This window comes from Rhipicephalus sanguineus, chromosome 10 (assembly GCF_013339695.2).
Source record: "Rhipicephalus sanguineus isolate Rsan-2018 chromosome 10, BIME_Rsan_1.4, whole genome shotgun sequence".
NCBI classification, from domain to species: Eukaryota; Metazoa; Arthropoda; class Arachnida; order Ixodida; family Ixodidae; genus Rhipicephalus; species Rhipicephalus sanguineus.
The window spans coordinates 2,331,868-2,353,185 of record NC_051185.1 but is presented as its reverse complement, the minus strand read 5'-3'; the positions used below and the strand labels follow the sequence as shown (position 1 = coordinate 2,353,185).

Here is a 21,318-nt window from a genome sequence, read left to right as displayed (position 1 = left end):
TTTCAATTAGCTTAGAGAAACTGACGAAAGATGTGCTACAGGTAATGGAGGGGGTCAGATTATTCTATTCCCTCATCACCAGTGAGAGGAACGAGAATTTAAAGGCATCTGTGTGAAATCTGTAAGAGGTAAATTGGCGATGCGGTTATGGAAGGGAACACACTACAAAGAACACATGACACAGTAGTGTGTTCTTTGTAGGGTTACCCTATCATAAGTGTGTCGCCAAGCCATCATGAACCAAGTAGCCCCTTTCATCGCATTAACCTTGTTTCTGGCGGGTAGTTCTTGCGGCGCTTTGCTTAATATAATAGGACTTTTCTATATATGCACCGAATGAATCGCCGTATAAAAGGCACGTGAATGCAAAATTGCTTGATGATTCATGAATTGCTTGAATTGTGCTTGATGAGGCATCTAAGGCTTTCGCCTTAATAAAATACTTTTTGAGAGCTGGTCAATCGTTATGCATGCTTGCAAGTGTAAGGCATTTCCGACGGTCGATACTCGCCAGGTTTTCAATGGTGCCCTTGTCCTTGGACTGGACGCAGTTGGTCTCCCCTCGCAGTCGACACAGCTGGGACAGCCGTACTCTGCGCCGACCAGAACAAAAAAAAAGTCACAGTTTCGCCGCAAGGGCGAAGCAATGAATGCGATAGCAAGAAAAGCGGTCCGTGATGGACGCGCTGCTGCGCTGCAGAAACATCTGCCCCCCGGCAGCAACTACCGCGCGAGCAGACAGCCGAAGAGCAAGGTTCTCCCTGCGCAAATATCAGAAGTGAGCGAGCTGGCCGACGACTTTCAAATGCGCCCGTTGCGCTCCTCGCGCCATCTCGCTGGTAATAAAGAAACGCTTATAAGCGCCGAGTCCTGCCAACGGTAAAGGGTGTGTATATAACACTCGCCGTTAGCTACTTGAAAGATCCGCGTTTTGTGGCGTAGTGGTTAGCGCCACGCGTGGCAGAGCGAGTGGTCGTTGGTTCGATTCCGCGCTTATGAAGCATTTTTCTGAATTATTATTCCTTGGGATATATATATATATATATATATATATATATATATATATATATATATATATATATATATATAGATATATACTTACACATATACGGCGCATGACGGCAAAAAACAGCCGAGACTGTCCATATATTGCTGTCGCAATAAAACAAAATGCGTTTAGAGCATCAACTTCTTTTGGATCACCGTAGGCGTGTATTGCCGTCAGTACTTCCTAACCAGGATAAGGCGCGACATCATTATGCGCATCTGCGCTGGTTACCACTAGGCGCGTTAACAGCCCGCCACCACTCCCCGCACACTTTCCCAAAGCGCTGCCAAATCAGACATGAAACTGCAGGAGGCAAGAAGAATGGGCTGTGTGTGTGGTCGCAATCAAGGAGGAGCCAGCCTGAGGGGTTATAACGTCGGTGCGCAGTGACAAAAAGGGCTCTGAGCCCTGGGTTAAAGGCTCATCCAGTTCGCTCGTTGCTGAACTCTTACCTTTTCACTATATAATTAAGCGTACAAAAAGTGCCAGTAAACATGTTTGTTTTAGGGGCGAAGCTCCTTAAGGCGGCACCCGTTCGTCCCTCGTAGTGGTCGTAGTAGTGAGTAACAAGTCTTACGCTTTGACCTCCAAGGTGGTGCCGGTGGGAGATTTCTCCTGTGCGTTGTTGAACAATAAAAAATTCGCAGCGTGCGCGTTAACTAAAAGCCGAATTCTTCTGTCTCTCATTCCCCATTAGCAGCCATTGGCATGTTCCAGTAGGAAACGTTAGTAGAAGTAGAAGTGTAAGTGTTAGCTAAAAGCCGACTTCTTCTGTCTCTCATTGCCATTAGCAGCCATTGTTTACCTCCAAGGTAGTGCCTGGTGAGATTTCTCCTGTGCGTGATTAAACAATAAAAATTTTGTTCAAAACGCCGTTGATTGATGAAATAAACCAACGAAAGACGCCAGATGTTTTGTAAAAGCAGAACGAAAGAACGCCAGATGTTTTTCTTAAAGTGTAGTAGTAGTAGGGTAGTAGTTGCATGTAGCCACCTCGCCCGATCGTCAACGGGCGAGGTGGACCGGCAACGGCGCGAGGACCCTGCCGTACGAGAGTTAAATCACACTAAAAGACATACTTTGCGGGCGATACACTCTAGTGAGCTTTCAACTTTTCGTCTTAGTGTACATGATAAAGAAATTATTTCTACGAAAAACGCAAGGCACACCTTGAGCAATATGTTTGGTTTTGGGACGCTAAATGGAACCATGAGGCGATGCGAAGCCGGAGCACTTGCACGATCGCGTTCCGTTGGCTTTCGTTGGGCATGCTACCGACCTGGCGTCGTGGAACGCGCGTCCTGTCTTCCCTCTAGCCTTGCCTTTAATTCGCACAGGGCGAGCGGGGAATGCGGTCGCTCTTGGCGCTCTTTCGCTCGGGAGTGGACTTCTTCCTTGCATTTCACCGATCACAAGTGATAATGAAGGGACCACGTAAACCAACAGTACAATAAAAGTTGATGTTTAATATATACACGATGTTTCACACTCTTTATATTATGTACTGGGCGCATTTCACGGAAGAGTTTCACGGTTTACAGATGATTCCCTCCGTAGCTTCGCCCCACTCATCATCATTCACCCCGTGGATATGCTGTGATTTTTCGTTTTCCCAACTTGCTAGCATCAGTCACTCAACCCGGAGACTCTGTCAGGACACCAAATGGAGTCCGGGTACGACGCAACCCTAGCGTCGCAACAACTGGTTGCAGCGGTGGGACGGATCAAAACCCTGGTCGCAACAACGCCAGCAGCGGCGGCGGCGGCGGATTCACCCGGCTGTGCAAAAGCGAGATACGTTGGGGCACGCCTACTCGCTGCTGCTGCACCTTCTTCTACTTCCAGTCTTCTCCGCAATCTTAATCCAAACCATGCTCTCGAGGAACACGTTCTGGTCGAGGCTGTGAATTTTGTCGTGCTGCACGAGTAGTTTGCAAATGCGCCGATGCGAGCCACCACCGACGCCTTGACCGCCATGTTGAATTTGCGGCCGGTTGTTTACGTCACGTGATTTAAGCTAGCGCAGCCAAAGTACGGCGCGGAAGGGATTTCGCGTGGCGGAAAAAATCTGTCTCGGAAAGATTTTCGTAGCGTTAGCTACACTTGCCTAGCCGGAGCCGATTTCGCGTGGAGGGTCATGAGCCTTGCTGCGCATGCGCGAGGATCAGTGATGTCACACAGCTGGGTCACCGGAACTGGCATCTCACGGACTCTCCGACACCACCGCGCGCGGCTGGCCGCTGCTCGTCTGCGCGTTCGGGAGGAGTGGGGTCGTAGGTGTGGCAGACACGCTGGCGCCGGCGCGCGCGCAGACTCCGCCACCGCCGCGCGCGGCTCGCCGCTGCTGGTCTGCGATGCATTAGAGAGGAGTGACGTCGTAGCCATAGACACAGTGGCGCCGGCGCGCGCGCAGCTATTCGCCTTCGCTGAGCAGTCGCCGTCTGACGCCGCGCTGGGGCCGCTTGATAGCGCCTCTGACTGGCGTTTGCAGGTGGGTAACGCCATGGAGGAGATCGCAAATGCTGCTCGACGGCGCAGAAGAGCCGAAAAGCTTATCTCATCGGATCCCGAAGTAGTTGCCTGGCAATTAGCGGTTCAGCGTACGAAGAATGAACCGAAGAAGGCTAATAATCCTAGACAATCTGGAAAGGTACGAATAATCAGCTGAACCTTTGCTAACGCTACGTATATCTTGGCATAGCCGAGCTAAGCCACTGCAATTTTTTTTCAATTCCGGCTCGCCGCGTGGTTTTCCGGCCGCTTAGGTGGCGAAGCGAATGAATTTCCGGTTAGTTTTGCCGCTTTCGCTCCTTCGAGGCCAAGTGTGAACATGCCATTAAAGGGACCCTGAAACGGTTTCTTCAAGTTTTGTCAGCGTTTAGGGAAGATCATCCTCAAATCATTCGCACCAGAAATTATGCGACGCACCGTGTACTAAGGCCGCTACGGACAATTGTATCTGTACCCTCCTCCTCGCCGCTGCCTTATTGCCTCCTCAACTCATGAGGAACGCTGGCATCGCCGGCGACCGCAGCGCTCTCATATACTCTAGTGGCACGACCGGCAGGCCGCGCCACCTGTCTCAGCGGTTCGAAACGCCACGGACGGCCGCTAGGATTTCTCGTGGCGCCACTGCGCCTTTTCCTAGGCGCGGCGGAGCGGCCGCGCGGCACGTGTCACTCAGCGCAGTAGTTCACCACAGCGCGGCTGCCCGAATCTCGCAAATCGCTTCGTCGGCGGCTACAATTTGATTACCTTACAAGTAGCGGAGCGTTCTGCATTTTCTCGCACGAACCATGGTGGAGCAGCTGTCTGTATCTTGTCAGGTATCCCGCTCAAACAAAGACACGACCTCACGTTAAATAATCAAAACTGCGAATCAGTTTGGTTGGAATTTTATATAATCTAACTTTCTCAACATCGATAACAGAAATTTCATGTTTGGTTGCCTTTACCAATCACTTTCTTCCTCAGGTTCAGATTTTTTTGTTTCTCGCGAATAAATAACGGCAAGGTTATCTTCAGATAACAAAAAATATGATAAACATTTTTTTGTTTCTCGCGAATAAATAACGGCAAGGTCATCTTCAGATAACAAAAAATATCATAAACATGGGTTATATACATAAATTAATTGACTCATCCCTGAACTCTCTTATTCATCTTGTTTTCATGGTTTTAATTGCGAATTTCTTATTAATACACCTGCTCGTTCAGTTCTTGGCGGCTCCAGCACTATAATCGATCTTGCACTGTCTAATCTTTTGTTGTCCATCTCACGTAGGAGTCTTTATAAATTGATATTACTGACCACTTCCCCGTCATTGCGCGCACTACATATCTGCCCACTATTACTATTCTTATTCCAGCTCTTGCACTCTGGCTTCTATAACAAATTGTTAGAAGCTGTATCTAATGCTGACTGGTTTGCTGTTCTTGACACCAATGATCCGCGGGTACCCTTTTCGCGTGTTCTAATAAAGTTGCTATCAGATTATCACTCCTGGTCTCATCCGTCCATTTCTCATCTCCTCATCTGTCTTCAGCGCGCCCATTTCTCACCTGTCGCTTTCTGGAACACATTTCTTGTAGACATCAAAACACCTATAATTCACGAATTTAAGAAACATTTAAAAGCATAGACGTCGGAAGGATTTTGTCATGGGGGGTAGAAACCCGTGTTGGATCGGGGTGGGGGACGGAAAGCGCTGGTGTGGCTTGCAGGGGGGGGGGGGGGTTCAAGTGCTTCTTTTGAAGCCCACTGCCGACGCCATTGGCTAAAAAAATGCATTTTGTCAAATACTAATGTGTAGCCCATATATTGTCACGTGGTCGTGACGTCGACGAAGACAACAGTCAGCACGTCCGAGATGAAACTGTTTATTTGGCCGAACTTGTGGCCGAGAAACTGAGAACTAGAACTACAGCAACACACGCTGTACAATGATAGCGGCGAACAGGGCGTCGTCCGTCGATCAACTCACAAGCGGTCAAGCGCGTCGGCTTTTATACAGGCGCTATGGAACTTTCCAGCAATATCGCTGGTGGCGGCGTTATCTCTCGACAAAACTGGAACATTCTCGTGCGGCGCGCAATCTTAACAAAACGATCTACTAAAATCGTGAAGCTTCTCGAACACTGCTTCGCGGCCAGCGTCGAGTGTTGATAACCGTCCTTGCTGGTCAAACTCGAACACATCAACATAAAAGAAGAAGCGGGCGTGGCATTGCCCCCCTCTGAAAAAGCATCGTCCCGATGCTTGCAACAGAACATGGAAAGGAAAAACAACAAGTGCATACACAAATAAATTACAAAAGGAAAAAGTAGAGTCCCCAGGTTCGCTAACGCGCAAAAAACGGCTTAAGGCACACGACATGGACGACTTCAGGTCGTGCGCGGCGTCGCTGGGAGTTCGTAATGCCGTCCGGGACGACCTCGTAGTCAAGAGCGCCGTGACGTCGAAGCACCTTGTATGGGCCGAAGTATCGCCGAAGAAGTTTTTCACTGAGCCCACGTCGGCGTATCGGCGTCCAGACCCACACACGGTCACCGGGTTGGTACTCCATGTGGCGTCGTCGAAGATTATAGTGACGGCTGTCGACCCTCTGCTGGTTCTTGATGCGCAGGCGGGCGAGCTGTCGAGCTTCTTCGGCGCGTTGCAAATAGGCGGCAACGTCGAGATCGTCTTCGTCGGTGGCGGTTGGTAGCATTGCGTCGAGCGTCGTTGCCGGGCTCCTTCCGTAGACCAGCTTGTACGGCGTCATTTGCGTCGTTTCTTGCATGGCCGTGTTGTATGCGAAGGTTACATACGGAAGGATGGCATCCCACGTCTTGTGTTCGACGTCGACATACATGGCCAGCATGTCGGCGATGGTCTTGTTTAGCCGCTCGGTGAGGCCATTGGTCTGTGGGTGGTACGCTGTGGTCCGGCGGTGACTTGTTTGGCTGTATCTCAGTATTGCCTGAGTTAGGTCAGCAGTAAACGCCGTACCTCTGTCGGTGATGAGGACCTCTGGGGCGCCATGACGCAGGAGGATGTTCTCAACGAAGAACTTCGCTACCTCGGCGGCACTGCCTCTGGGTAGGGCCCTTGTCTCGGCGTGGCGGGTGAGGTAGTCGGTAGCTACGACGATCCATTTGTTTCCGGTATTGGACGTTGGGAACGGCCCCAGTAAGTCCATCCCGATTTGCTGGAACGGCCGTCGAGGTGGCTCGATAGGCTGCAGAAGTCCGGCTGGCCTAGTCGGCGGTGTCTTGCGTCGCTGACAGTCCCGGCAGGTCTTGACGTAGCGAGTTACGTCGGCGACAAGGCGCGGCCAGTAGTACTTTTCCTGTATTCTTGCGAGCGTGCGAGAAACACCCAGGTGTCCGGACGTCGGGTCGTCATGCAGAGCCTGCAGGACCTCTGGTCGCAATGTCGAGGGCACTACGAGAAGGGAATCGGCTCGAAGCGGCGAGAAGTTCTTCTTAAGGAGAACACCGTTGCGCAAGAAAAACGACGTCAGTCCTCGCGTGAATACCTTGGGAACAACGGCGGTCCTGCCCTCGAGGTATTCCACAAGGCCCCTGAGTTCTGGGTCCGCTCGCTGTTGTTCGGCGAAGTCTTCGGCATTTATGGTTCCCAAGAAGCAGTCATCCTCCATGTCGTCCTGCGGCGATAGGTCGACGGGGGCGCGGGACAGGCAGTCAGCGTCGGAGTGTTTTCTTCCGGACTTGTAAACGACGGTTATGTCAAATTCTTGAAGTCGTAGGCTCCACCGTGCGAGGCGACCTGAAGGGTCCTTTAAGTTAGCTAGCCAACACAAGGCGTGGTGGTCGCTCACAACTTTGAAGGGCCGGCCGTAGAGGTAGGGGCGAAACTTCGATGTAGCCCAGATGATGGCCAGGCACTCCTTTTCTGTTGTGGAGTAGTTGATTTCTGCCTTTGATAGCGACCGGCTAGCATAACTGATGACCCTTTCGAATCCGTCGGTCTTTTGCACAAGGATGGCGCCGAGTCCTACGCTGCTTGCGTCGGTGTGGATTTCCGTATCGGCGTATTCGTCGAAATGCGCAAGTATGGGAGGCGTCTGCAGGCGTCGTTTCAATTCTTGAAATGCTTGAACTTGCGACGTTTCCCACCTGAATTCGACGTCGGCCTTCGTGAGTTGCGTCAGTGGCTCGGCGATCCGTGAAAATTCCTTGACGAAACGTCTGTAATAGGCGCACAAGCCGAGAAAACGGCGTACGGCCTTCTTGTCGGTGGGCGTCGGGAAGTCAGCGATGGCAGCTGTTTTCCGCGGGTCCGGGCGAACACCATCCTTGCTGATCACGTGACCCAAGAACAAGAGCTCCTCGTACGCGAAGCGGCACTTTTCAGGCTTCAAGGTGAGTCCGGAGGTCTTGATTGCTTGAAGTACAACTTCAAGGCGCCGAAGGTGTTCGTCGAAGTTTGAGGAAAACACAACGACGTCGTCCAAGTACACGAGGCACGTCTGCCACTTCAAGCCGGCCAGTACTGTATCCATTACCCGTTGAAAGGTCGCAGGTGCCGAGCAAAGACCAAAGGGCATGACCTTGAACTCGAACAGGCCGTCTGGTGTTATAAAAGCAGTCTTTTCTCGGTCTCTCTCGTAGACTTCTATTTGCCAGTAACCGGTCTTGAGGTCCATCGACGAAAAGTACTTTGCGTTGTGTAATCGATCCAGGGTGTCGTCTATCCGGGGAAGGGGATACACGTCCTTCTTCGTGACTTTGTTCAGGCGACGATAATCGACGCAAAAACGTAGAGACCCATCCTTCTTCTTCACTAGCACCACCGGGGATGCCCACGGACTCTTCGACGGCTGGATGATGTCGTCGCGTAGCATTTCGTCGACCTGTTTCTTCACGGCCTCGCGTTCTCGCGTCGAAACTCTGTACGGGCTCTGACGGAGTGGTCTGGCGCTTTCCTCTGTTATGATGCGATGTTTTGCCACGGGAGTCTGCCTAATTCTTGACGACGACGAAAAGCAGTCCTTGTATTGCAAGAGCAGGGTTTTGAGCTGTTCTTGTTTGTGCTTCTGAAGGCCGGGATTGATGTCGAAAGCTGGTTGCGGCGCTTTATTCGTCGGAGTAGGCTCGGGACAATCGGTGAGGCGGAAAGCATTGCTGGCTTCTACGATTTCTTCGATGTAGGCGACGGTCGTGCCTTTGCTCACGTGCTTGTACTCATTGCTGAAATTGGTGAGCATAACGGTTGCTTTCCCTGCCCGCAGCTCTGCTACTCCTCTTGCGACGCAAATCTTGCTGTTAATCAAGTGGTGCTGGTCGCCTTCAACAACGCCATCCAGGTCTGCTGATTTCTGAGTGCCGACGGAAATGATGACGCTGGAGCGAGGGTGAATGGTGACCTGGTCTTCCAGCACATTCAAGGCGTGCTTTCTTGGCGGAGTGTGCGGCGGTAGTGCCTTTTCCGTGGACAGTGTTATTGACCTAGATTTGAGGTCGATGATTGCACCATGAAGGCCTAAGAAGTCCATACCAAGGATGACATCTCTCGAGCAACGCGGCAGGACCACGAAGTTCGCGGGATAAATCCGGCCGTTAATGGCGAGTCTCGCTGTGCAGATTCCCTCCGGCGTTACGAGGTGACCTCCAGCTGTCCGGATTTCGGGGCCTTCCCAGGCTGTCCTAACTTTCTTCAGCTTCGTGGCGAACGGTCCACTGATGACAGAATAGTCGGCTCCGGTGTCGACGAGGGCTGTGACGCTGTGGCCGTCGATAAGAACGTCGAGGTCGCTAGTTCGTCGTCTTGCGTTGCAGTTACGTCGTGGCGTCGGGTCACGGCTACGTCGGTTTGTTCCGCTGCTTCCACGTTGCGTCGTCAGGTCTACTTCGGTCCGCGAGGTTTCGTCGTCAGGGGTTCGCGTCGTGTCCTGAAGCCTTCGTCGTGGCGGCGGCGTCGGCGGCGGAGGGTCTTCGGTATTTCGTCGTACAGCAACCGCACCTCCATCGGTTGCTGCCCTTAGTTTTCCGGATGCGGGCTAGGTGACCGGCCCCGGGTTGGGCCAGTGTATGGTCGGCGTTGGGGAGAGGCGTAGCGGCCTGGCGACGGCGATCGGGAAGGTCCTCGGGGGGTCCACTGCGCTCCTGCCAGATAGTCGGCGATGTCACGTGGTCGTTCACCCTGCTGTGGACGCGGCGCGTCGACGGCGAACCCACGCAGTCCCATCTGTCGATAATGGCAGCGGCGGTAGGTGTGGCCGGCTTCTCCGCAGTAGTAGCAGAGTGGACGATGGTCGGGGGCGCGCCAAACGTCGGTCTTCCTCGGCGTGTATCGCTGACCGGCTGGCGGGCGGTATGACGTCGGTGGTGGCGGCGGTGGTGCCTGGCGGCGGAACTGCTGGTGCGGCGCGGCGTCTTGACGTGGGCGAGCAGGGGGGCGTTGCGTCGGGCTGCAGCAGCATAGCTCATTGCTTGCAGCTGCGGCGGTGCCGGCTGAGGAGCACCCAGTGACTGTTGGATTTCCTCGCGTACAACGTCCGCAATCGACGTCACTTCGGGCTGTGCAAAAGGTGCGAGCTTTCGCAGCTCCTCTCGCACGATGGCTCGGATCGTTTCGCGCAAGTCGTCGGAGCCGAGGGCATGAACTGCTGCGCTGTCTTGGAATGCGCGGCGATTGTACTGTCGCGTTCGCATTTCCAGCGTCTTCTCAATGGTTGTGGCTTCGGAAACAAATTCCTGGACTGTCTTGGGTGGGTTCCGCATGAGCCCAGCGAAGAGCTCCTGCTTAACTCCTCGCATGAGAAGGCGAACTTTTTTTTCTTGGGGCATGGTAGGGTCTGCGTGGCGAAACAGCCTGGTCATCTCTTCCGTGAAGAGCGCCACGTTTTCGTTCGGCATCTGCACGCGGGTCTCGAGCAGAGCCTCAGCCCTCTCTTTGCGGACGACGCTCGTGAATGTGGTGAGGAACCTGTCGCGAAAAATGTCCCACGTTGTCAGGCTTCGCTCTTGGTTCTCGAACCAGGTCCGAGCGGCGTCTTCCAAAGCGAAATAGACATGCCGTAGCTTGTCTTCGCTGCTCCAGGCATTAAAAACGGCGACTCGGTCGTAGGCTTCGAGCCAACTTTCCGGGTCTTCGAACGACGATCCGCGGAAGGTTGGCGGCTCCTTCGGCGTCCGGAGAAGGATCGGTGCGGGCGGCACAGCGTCTGTCATCGTCGCTGTGGTCGAGGTCAGGATCTTTGTTTGCCGGGTCTTCTCAGGTAGAGGTCCGTGCTCTGGCGGTAGACCTTGTTGCCTGCGGCTTGCTCGACGATCCGGGTTTTCTTTGCCTTCGTCCTCCTCGCGGCTTGGGCTTGGGTCAGCGCTTCGCGGGGGCGTCCGGATCATGGAAGAAGCAGCACCTCCACCAGATGTCACGTGGTCGTGACGTCGACGAAGACAACAGTCAGCACGTCCGAGATGAAACTGTTTATTTGGCCGAACTTGTGACCGAGAAACTGAGAACTAGAACTACAGCAACACACGCTGTACAATGATAGCGGCGAACAGGGCGTCGTCCGTCGATCAACTCACAAGCGGTCAAGCGCGTCGGCTTTTATACAGGTGCTATGGAACTTTCCAGCAATATCGCTGGTGGCGGCGTTATCTCTCGACAAAACTGGAACATTCTCGTGCGGCGCGCAATCTTAACAAAACGATCTACTAAAATCGTGAAGCTTCTCGAACACTGCTTCGCGGCCAGCGTCGAGCGTTGATAACCGTCCTTGCTGGTCAAACTCGAACACATCAAAATAAAAGAAGAAGCGAGCGTGGCAATATTCATCACTATACTTTCAGTGTCCTGAAATTTATTCTAGTCTGATTTAGCCTGTTTGTTTTGTAAAACTTTATATTGTTCTTTACAATCCTTGTCATCGAAATGTCCTTTCCAGTATATGTGTGCCACATGATTTATACTGTTATTTTATGCGTCATGCATATGCATTTCCAAGTTATCCTTTGTACTTCGTCATTTGCAAGGTTTATAAATCTTCACTATCGCGCAACGCTTCCTGTATCTTTATTTTACACACATTTTATGCACATTTTATATTCCTTAATTATATTATTCATGCTAAAAGCAGCTATTGTACTTTGTACTCGGCATCTATAAACTGCTGTAGCATAGTTTTTATGTATAGTTTGAAAATTATGTCCCATTCCAGTCTTTGACTTCGGGACCTCCTTCTGCATATGTCCTAGCTGTAATCTTTTAGTCATCTTTTAATCATCACAATTAATAAAGAGGCGTCCGTTTTTATTTTCGATCTGAGCACTGTGTCACCAACCATGAACTCTAATATAATAAGCCTGCACCGCAACTATAATCAAATAGGGCCGTATGCACATAATGAGCGATCACTGTGTAGCCAATGTCCTGGGCGCGTGTGGTAAATATAAAAAAATATGTGTACTTGGCCAAAATAAAGCCACTGAGCCATGCAGTGAGCAACCTGGCTGTTTGATGTTTGCTAGAACCAGAAAGCATACACACGCGTTAGAATTAACCGCAGCTGCAACTCTGAAGGGGCCCGCGACGGCCCGGCAACGCAGCCAAAGCTGCTAGGAAATGTACCAGTGGCGCCATCTCGCGGCATCCGTGTAAAAAGTGGACGCCGGTGCCCAGCCGGTCGTGCCACTAGAGTATATTCTAGTTCACTATAGGTTTGAGCTTCGCTCAGTCATGGCCTCCGAGAGTGCGAGCTGACAAGTTACGCGCTATCTCGGAGGCCATGGCAGTGTAACGAAATAGACGAAGAGAGAAACAGAACCCGGCCGTCTGGCTGTGTCGAAGGATTAGAACCAACTGAGCGTGTCAGCGCCTGTGGCAGTTGCTCGTGAGCCTCGCCTCTTCGTCCTCTTTTATTTGTAACACACTCCCGCGGCCGACAAACTTATGACATGCTGCTTGCTTCGAGGAGGTAAACTTTCTGGACGGGACGTCTAATTATGGAGCCCGACGCCAACCTCAGGCAGCATGCTCGTGAGATGTTGTCGCGACCCGGTAGCAGTTCGGTCACTCGAGCCATTTTCCACGTTATTGGTGGTGAGTCGTCGTGTACCAGGACGATGTCGCCGACCTGAAGCCGTGGTGGTGTCTTGGGTACCGCTTCGTGGGCCGATCGCAGAAGCAACAGGTACTCCTTGCGCCAGCGCTTCCACAGATGATCTGTCAGCGCTTGTCGATGTAGAACTCGACGTCGCAGATTGATTGCCGTTGACTGAGGGATTGCGGCGCCAAAATCTTGCGGCAAGCATGTTGCACGTTTGCCGAGCAGGAAGTGCGAAGGTGTCAGTGGGCTTGGGTCGTCGGGATCAGCAGATAGATAAGTCAGCGGGCGGCTGTTGATGTTCGCTTCCACCTCGCAGAGAACCGTCGAAATTTCTTCGAAGGACAGATGGCTGCGACCCAGCGCTCGTTCCAACGTGTTCTTGGTGATACGTACGAGTCGCTCCCACCATCCGCCCCACCAAGGGGCTCTCTCGACACTGAACTTCCACTCGATGCGATGGTCACTACAGAAGTCCTCCAGACTGGAAGTTGCGTGATTTCCGAGCTCTCTTGCGCTGTGATGGAAGACCAGTGCGTTATCCGAGTATATGGTGGACGGTATTCCACGACGAGAGATGAAACGCCGAAATGCTGCGACGAAGCTGATGGCAGTCGTGTCCGTTGTGAGTTCTAGGTGTAGAGCGCGTGTTACAGTGCATGAGAATATGGATATGTAGGTTTTAGAGCAAGTCCGCTTCGCTGCATGACAATAAAGTGGTCCGCAGAAGTCAACTCCAACAACCGCAAATGGGCTTGCTTCAGTAATTCGGTATTTTGGTAATGGCGCTATGGGTGCTGATTCCGGGGCAATCTTGCGTCGTCGGCACATCAGACAGCCTCTTAATGCTGACTTTATGGTTTTGCGACCTTTCAGCACCCAGAATCGCTCACATAATTCGGCGAGTGTGTGCTCGACACTTGAGTGAAGCATTCGTTCATGAGTAGAACGAATTAGCAACTCAATGACAGCGTCGCCACCAGGAAGCACGACAAGGTGACGGAGGGCCATGATGCCGGCAGAAGTTGGAGGCGCCCTCCAACGCGTATGAGTCCGTCGTCATCGATGAACGGACGCAGAAGCAGGAGATGGGAGGAAGTGGGCACTGATTTTCCAGCCGACAGTGCTGCAAGGTTGTCAGGAAAGTGCGAATGCTGGACTCGCTTGATCCAGTAATGTTCAGCTCGTGAGATTTCTTCGGCATTTAACGATCCGACTGTCGACGCTCGCCGTGTTGCTGCGTTATCGATGATACGGTAGATCCACGCCGTTACTCGAAGAAGGTGTGAGTACCAGCTGTAGTCGGTGATCTTGAGTAATGCTTGTTGTTGGGCAAGGTTGACGACGCATTCGGCAGTACTACTTCTTCAGCGGTTAAAATGGGCTTTGGGCATCTCCCGTCATCCTCCCAGGCGTGCTTGGGAATAGAGAGCCATGAAGGACCTCTCCATCATAGAGATGAACGAAGAAGCGCGACCGCAGTGATACCTCTTTTCAGTAGGTCGGCCGGATTTTCCTTGCCTTTGCAGTGCTGCCAATTGTGGCCCGCTGTATGATGCTGTATTTCTGCGACTCGGTTTCTGACGTAGACGTCGCGGCGCCCTGGATCTTGTGACATCCAGTGGATGGCAATCTGAGAGTCAGTCCAAAAAAACGGTCTTGTCTTTTGTAAACATGGTATGTTCTTGATGTGGTTGTAGATGCGGGCCGCTGTAAGACAGACTAGCAGTTCCAACCGAGGCAGAGAGATAGCTTTCAGTGGTGCGATTCGCCCCTTGCTCATAAGAAGGTAAGTACTGCGTTCTTGCGAGTGCATTGACTCCGAACACACGTAGACAGCCACGCCGTACGCCCGCATGCTAGCATCTGCGAAGACGTGTAGCTCGGTGGTTTTAATTGGATGCCCTAGCGCCCTGTTGACTTGTCGTGGCAGGCAAACCTCGCTTAGCGCCGAGAGCTCGGAACACCAGGCGTTCCATGCTGTTAGCTGTTGTGGTGGTAGTGGACAATCCCAAGGATGCTTCATTTTCCAGAGATCTTGGAAAATCAGTTTAGCTCGAACAGTGAACGGCGTGAGGAAGCCGAGAGGATCGTACAAGCTAGCGAATCCTTGGAGCGTTGTTCATTTTGCGGTGGGCATGGTTGATACAAATTTGATGACGTGGTCGGTGCTCACGATAACGGAATCATTGTCTCTTTCCCAGCAAAGCCCGAGGACCTTCATTGTATGTGGATCGCCGCCTTCATCTTCCAATGATAATCGGTCCGTCCGGAACTGTTCCCTTAGCAAGGAGCTGTTTGATGCCCGCTTACGAAGCTCCATGCCGGCGTCCGCTAGAATGGTTCTCGCCTCCGAGTAAATCCGTTGAGCCTTCTGCAGGTTTTCCGCACCGACCACTAAATCATCGACGTAAAATGACTGTCGGAGGCATTCCATGTTTTTGGGAATCGCTCTTCGGAGACTCGGGAATGGTGATGTAACGTTGCTGCTAGGAGAAAGGGGCTGGACTTAGCGCCGAAGGGCACGTGGGTCATTCGCCAGTGAACGATTGGCGGAAATGGTTCGTGTTCCGTCAGGAGATGAGCAACCCATAGGAAGCGCAGCGCATCTCTGTCCTCTGGGCATGGGCGTCCGGAGGGGGGTGCAAGGGGGGGCGGCTGCCCCCCCCCCCCCTGGAATTTCGGATAATATTTTTCTATGCAGTAGCAATAAGCTACACAGCTTGCTTAGCGCACTCAGACCCTGGCCTTCAGGACTGCCATTCAATTTTGCACGTTAAAAACCATCGACTAATTTGCCTATCATGTCATGGCAGTGAAAGGTGAAAGAAAGGCTGCCAGGGCTCGATGCCCCCCCCCCCCCCTTGCGGATGCACCCCCCTGCAAAAAGTTCTGCGGACGCCCTTGCCTCTGGGCGAATGCTGATTTGAAGGTACGCCTTCTTAATGTCAGCCACCATGATTATTGGATGCATTCTGAAGTTGAGCAAAAGTTTAAGTAAGTCGGCATCCATCTTGGGCCCTTTCATGAGCACGTTGTTCAGGGACGGTTGACCGGGCGCATGAGATGACGCGTCAAAAACAACCCGAAGCTTGGTGGTGACGGCATCACGACGAATTACTCCATGATGCGGCATGTAGTATGTGTTGGGCTTGGGCACCATGTCGTTGTCTGGAACTCGTTCTGCGTGGGATTCGTTGAAATATGCCTTGATGGTGTCGTCATAACGAACAAGAAGATCTGGTTGCTGTCGGAAGCGACGGAGCTGCATCAGGAGCCGCTGTTTAGCGAGGTCGTAGTTGCTTTGGCCGGTTTCCAGACCTGGCTCCCGAAGAAGAAGGGGAACCTCGTAGCGCTCTTCTTTTTTGGACACGTCATTTTCGAACAATTCAAGGGCGATGCTGCCGCTTTGGCTGTCGTCAGGACGGCCTTGCACACCTAGAGAGTCGATGCACCATAAGTTGGCAATTCGCATGTCGAGGCCGGTATCGCTTTCAGTGGCTTCTTCGACAGCAATGAAGAGAGAAGTAGCTCGCGTTCTTGATCCTTGTGCTAGGTTGCTTGAATGGTCCATCCAAACAGCGTTTCTGCCGCCGTTGTCTGAGGGGAAAGCCGTGTTATCTGTCCGGCTGCCACGTCCCAGTAGATGTCCGATCCTATTAATACACTGATCTCGTCCTCCCGGAATGTTGTCGCTTCTGGACGTGCATCAGCCGGGAGCATACCTTGCCGTGTCATTATGGTGACGAGCTCGCCGTCTGCTGGTGGACTTGTCACTGGGCTAATTTCTGGTATTTCCAGAGCTTCTATTGTGGTCTGGTTACTGCTATGTTGGCTCCGAAGCGTCACCGCAACGCGCTCACAAGTCAGAGTCGCGGGACGTTGCGTTTTCCCGAAAGTGAACAAGGTAAGACGCTCAGTTCCTCGAACGGGACAATTCAAGGCACGAGCGATGTCCTGCCTAACGAAAGAACGTTGACTTCCTGTGTCGAGCAGGAAGCGAACCAGCATTGTCTTTTCTGGCGCGATAGCCCACGCCCTGCCAGTCTGCAGCAGCACGGGCGTGAGACCAGCGCCGCTGGTTGACACTGAAGTTGCACGAGATGGGGTTGTGGCAGACCTTGATGCGCGATCTTGTGGTGCCGAGGCCTTGCCGGTACGCTGTGACCGGTTCCTGACGTTGTTGATGTCGCATAGCGAAGTCAAATGCCGTCCAGCGCATTGGTGGCACTGCAGGGATCTGGAGGTTCGGCAATCGTTGGCGAAGTGGTTTCGTTTGGCGCAGCGGAAGCACAGCTTGTCCACCTGAAGCCTCCTCCGTTTCTCTTCCGGAGTGAGGCGTTCGGAGCACTCCTGAATAGTGTGTTCGGGCGAGTTGCACAGCAGGGCGCGAGTAGGGGGGTCGAACTTCGGCTGATAAAGCCGCAGCGGATGGCAGGGGTGGTTGTGGTGGCCGGAATTCTCGCTGCGGATGCCGCAGGCTTGTGGACAATGTCGCTTCCTCGAGACCGCTTTCCTCCCGTATTTCTATCTGAACTCGAATGAAGTTCATGAGGTCTTTCACTTGTTGTGACTGGGCTCCTTGAGATGCATCAGCGTTTTCCGCTAGTAAGGTTTCCTTTTGCCGCTGACGATACAGGATGCTGAGGTCCGGAGGTAACGCCTTCAAAAGGATGCGCCGCAGAACCGTGCAATACTCTCCTGGAGACACTTCGAGACCTTCCAGTGCGTTGATGCGAAATGCTGTCTCGTCATAGAGATTCCTTAATTTGGTCACGTCGGCTGAGCTTCGAACTGGCGTGACAGACAGCAAATTGTCTAGATGATCGTCGACTAGTACGTCGCGACGGCCGAAACGGTCGGACAAAACTTGAATGGCTACGTCCTAGTTAGCTTCGGCGAGGCAAATACATTGGATGGCTTCCTTGGCTGGCCCAGTCAGGTATGTCAATAGGTATTTGAATTTGTCGATTTTTGGGATCCAGTCGTTGTCATGAATGCTGACTCGGTATTGATCCCAAAATCATTGCCACTCGCGCCCCTCACCGGCAAAACTTGGGATGTGTAGCTTGGGCAAGGCGATGCGAGATGGCGGCGTTGGAGTTGAGAGGCTGGGCGAAGGTGAATTTGCTACCTGCGTCGATGTCGATGCGAGAGGCTCACTGGTAGGACTTGCGGTAACAGGGACGGATGCGGGTGGCGTTGGGGGCCGCGGCGCGATTGCGCGGCGAACTCTCGTTTGTGCATAGCTGACTTTCTCCTCGTACTCGTAGGCGGTAGTCAGGTCTGCTTCCAACTCATCATCGTGAATTGCGGCCTGGATTTCGCTGTCGAAGTGGACGAGTTGGGCGTTCTTTACCACGATTAGGTCGAGGATCTCCTGGAGCCTGCCAGCCGGGGTGGTCGAATCTGCGAGCAGGGCGTCGAGTGTTGATAGGGCTTTAGTTATGGTGGTTCGGACGAAGCCGCGCTTAGTGCGTAGTTGGTCCATGGTGGAATGTCGAGGACTAGACGACCGGGCGGGTTTCGGCACCAGAACGAATGTAACGAAATAGACGAAGAGAGAAACAGAACCCGGCTGTCTGGCTGTGTCGAAGGATTAGAGCCAACTGAGTGTGCCAGCGCCCGTGGCAGTTGCTCGTGAGCCTCGCCCCTTCGTCCTCTTTTATTTGCGACAGTCAGCACGCCGTCTGGCAACAAAGACGAAGCGCGCTGAGGTTGATATCTGCTCCGACAGGCGCCGCCATACTACCAACCGATCTTATTTTATTCTCCTGTACGGCGACAACTTGCAAAGGCATGCGGGCAAGCAAAAAGAATTCGAAAACGATCACAGATAAGCGTAAACTCGGGCAATGTGGTTGTGTCTTCAGAAGTGAAGTTACAGCCGCAGACACGTGGTTCGTGCGATTGACTGGATAGCGAGAGCGCGCGCGACGCTCATTGCAGCCACGAGCTGAAGCGATTCCGCTCGCCAGGTGCCTCACAAACATTACACGATGTCGCAGCTTTACAAGTCACCGATTGCTAGATGTGTGGCGGACAACACGGCTAGGGCAATTCATTGTGTCCGAGAAAAGAAACCGCGAGATAAACACTGGGGAGGGTCGCTCAGCACGGAGCACGTTGTAACACAGACAGACGAAGCTAGCTGCCCATAGGAGTTTCCGTGACGTAGAGTGGACATATCCAATCAGATCAACCGCCTGCGTGACGTCGCACTTTCAAGATGTCGTGTACCGGGAAGTGGGTGGTTGAAAATGCCTTTGGTTGAGCCGCTGTGATCGGTGTCGATTCGCGGCTTTAAAGCCTTGTAAAAAATTGCACAGTTCACACACAGAGCTTAAATTGTGTCAGTAAATGATGCTTTGGACTTGCTCTACCGGCCAAATGTGTTCATACAAAATCGTCAAAACCGTTTCAGGGTCCCCTTAAGACGCTTGCCTTCGGATCGTGTGTACGCAGGTTCGAATCTCGCCTTTCGAAGAAATTTTTCCCGCTAGAATTTCTCTCTTTCTTTATCTTTATTTCTCTCTCTCTCTCTGTGCTCGTTGTGTCGCATCAGAGTTATTGCATCCCGGCCCGGAGAAATCGGCGCACGTGTTCTGGGAGCGAAGCAGAAGATGAAGAAACGATGAAGAGAACGCGTGCCGGTTCATGATGACGACCATTTTCTGTTCGCGGCTCACGCACCAACGGCGAGCTCAAACAGCTCCGCTGTTAAAACACTTCTTTAATCTGACGGACATTGCCGCCAGCCTCGCCGTTCCACGCTCTTCGCCTCCCTCGTACTCTTCTGCTACTCCCGTGTCGCACTAGCCTTCTCTTTACCCCTTAACAATAACGCGGCATGCAGGCAGGTCAGAATCAAACACTTGAGCTCAGAAGCGCCGACACGAACCCGTAATCCGAAAGCGGTAGGTTCGATCCCCACAGTCGTGGGCAGGGTTCCCCATCAGGGAGGGGCGAAGGTTCATCGCGGCGCCCCGCCTTACTAAGCCAATGTATGGTGCAGACTTAGCGCCCCTCCCCATTTTAGGAGACCAGGGGAGGGGGGCGGCTGCCCCTCCCCCCCCCCCCCCCCTGTTCGGACGCCTATGTCGATCCCTACAGACGACGGCTTGTGAACTTCCATTTATGTACACTTAAAATGTCCCCCATGCCTTCAGTTGACTGTCGGTCTAACACAAACGATTCTTGTGTTATCCTCGATGTTTTACACGCTCCGCCCCACCCCGCTACATTGACGCCTTCATCTCGACAGGGCGATGCGTACTGCGCTGAAGGTTTCCCGACACCTCGATCTCGTGCAAGTGACGGAAGCAGAGCGCTTTCACGCTTTCCAGGTTCCGTGCCCCTCGCATTCGTGAAATATACCAGGAGAAGGACATGAATGTCGAAAGATCCACTGATTGTCATCCAACATCTATGGACGATCGCTGTGCAAGAAACTCTCTACATGCGATTATGCACTGGCAGTGAGAAATACGGAAACAGCATTTCTCGAGGTTTAATACTTGTCGAAACGAAAATAGAACAAAAGGAACCCTGCAGATAGACAATAGAAAAGCATAAAAAGTTCAAGTAAAGCACGTATGGCCTATATTTTTGGTCAAGAAATATTCGTGCCCGGAGTAAACTATGTACGGGGCGATAGAGAATTTCAGTATTTGCGTCTAATGATGCGTTCAGTGTCAAAGCATAAACTCCACAAGCTCGTCGTCTGGGCAAGAAAACATATCTTGGTGTGAAATACTGACAAAAGCCATGTTGTGCCTCCCTGTGGAAGGTCCTTCACCTGTTGTTGTTGCAGATTGTGACGCCGGGGAAGTCGAGGTCATCCGTGCGCTCAGTCTCGACTTCAATTATTGTGGGAAACTTCCAGAAGATCTCCAGGAAGATGAACACCTGCGCGAAAGGCCATAAGAGACGTTTCACACGGAAGACTGATATGAAGCGGACCTGCGAAAGACAGCCGAGGACGCAGAGCAGGACGACGGTGATCCAGAGGACGCGTCCCAGGAGCTTTCGCTGCTTGGCGGCCATGTCGAGCAGCTGTCGCGCCCGGGCCGAGGCTGTCTCACGGGCGCTTGGCATCGACGGGCGCCGTGCCGCCGGCACATGCAGCGTCGCTTCGCCTCCTTCGTCCATGGTGAAGAACCTCTGCGCCAATTGGATGGCAGCCTGAAAGAAAGTGCCGCCATTGAAACGCGCAAAACTTTCCACCACGCGTCCTCTCCTTCGTAGCTCACACACACACACACACACACACACACACACACACACACACACACACACACACACACACACACACACACACACACACACACACACACACACACACACACACACACACACACACGCAGGTGTCTTTATTATTTATTTATTTATTTAATACTGTGGGCCTTTTCAGGCGTATACAGGAGAGGGCGTACAAAATAAAGAGGACTTCATATTAGGAAGATAAAAAAGGGAAAATCCGCAGTGCAAGGTAACCATAACAGCGACAACAGCAATAAAAGAAAAGATGAACCATGCATATAGCTATTTCGAGGGCGTAAAAAAGAAAAAAAGAACTAGCATACATGTTCAAACAAATAGGAATGTGGCAATAAAAGGTTATGCCCTAAACAAGATAACATGAAATGCACACAGGTGAAAACTGTTGAACACGTGTAATAATGTGCAAGTACATGCGCGATACATTGTTTTTTA

At 52.3% G+C, this 21,318-nt stretch overlaps 1 protein-coding gene across 1 annotated transcript; it reads right to left on the bottom strand.

Moving 5' to 3' along the window:
- Positions 1–453: 453 nt before the first annotated feature.
- Positions 454–20,731, bottom strand: LOC125760084 (acid-sensing ion channel 5-like). Its single transcript, XM_049419740.1, has 3 exons — positions 20,566–20,731; positions 20,402–20,511; positions 454–593 (listed from the first exon to the last, which is right to left on the bottom strand). Exons 1-3 carry the CDS (start codon positions 20,698–20,700, stop codon positions 458–460), a joined length of 381 nt encoding a protein of 126 aa, XP_049275697.1. The 5' UTR covers positions 20,701–20,731; the 3' UTR covers positions 454–457.
- Positions 20,732–21,318: the final 587 nt, after the last annotated feature.

What these genes read in the sequence shown, in the direction of transcription:
- LOC125760084 (XM_049419740.1), bottom strand. Translation starts at nt 20,700, where the DNA reads ATGCCAAGCGCCCGTGAGACAGCCTCGGCCCGGGCGCGACAGCTGCTC. An exon ending in TCCTCGGCTGTCTTTCGCAG is followed by an intron (nt 20,512 to 20,565) that starts GTCCGCTTCATA and finishes CCTTTCGCGCAG; the next exon opens with GTGTTCATCTTCCTGGAGAT. An exon ending in ACAATCTGCAACAACAACAG is followed by an intron (nt 594 to 20,401) that starts GTGAAGGACCTT and finishes TGGTCGGCGCAG; the next exon opens with AGTACGGCTGTCCCAGCTGT.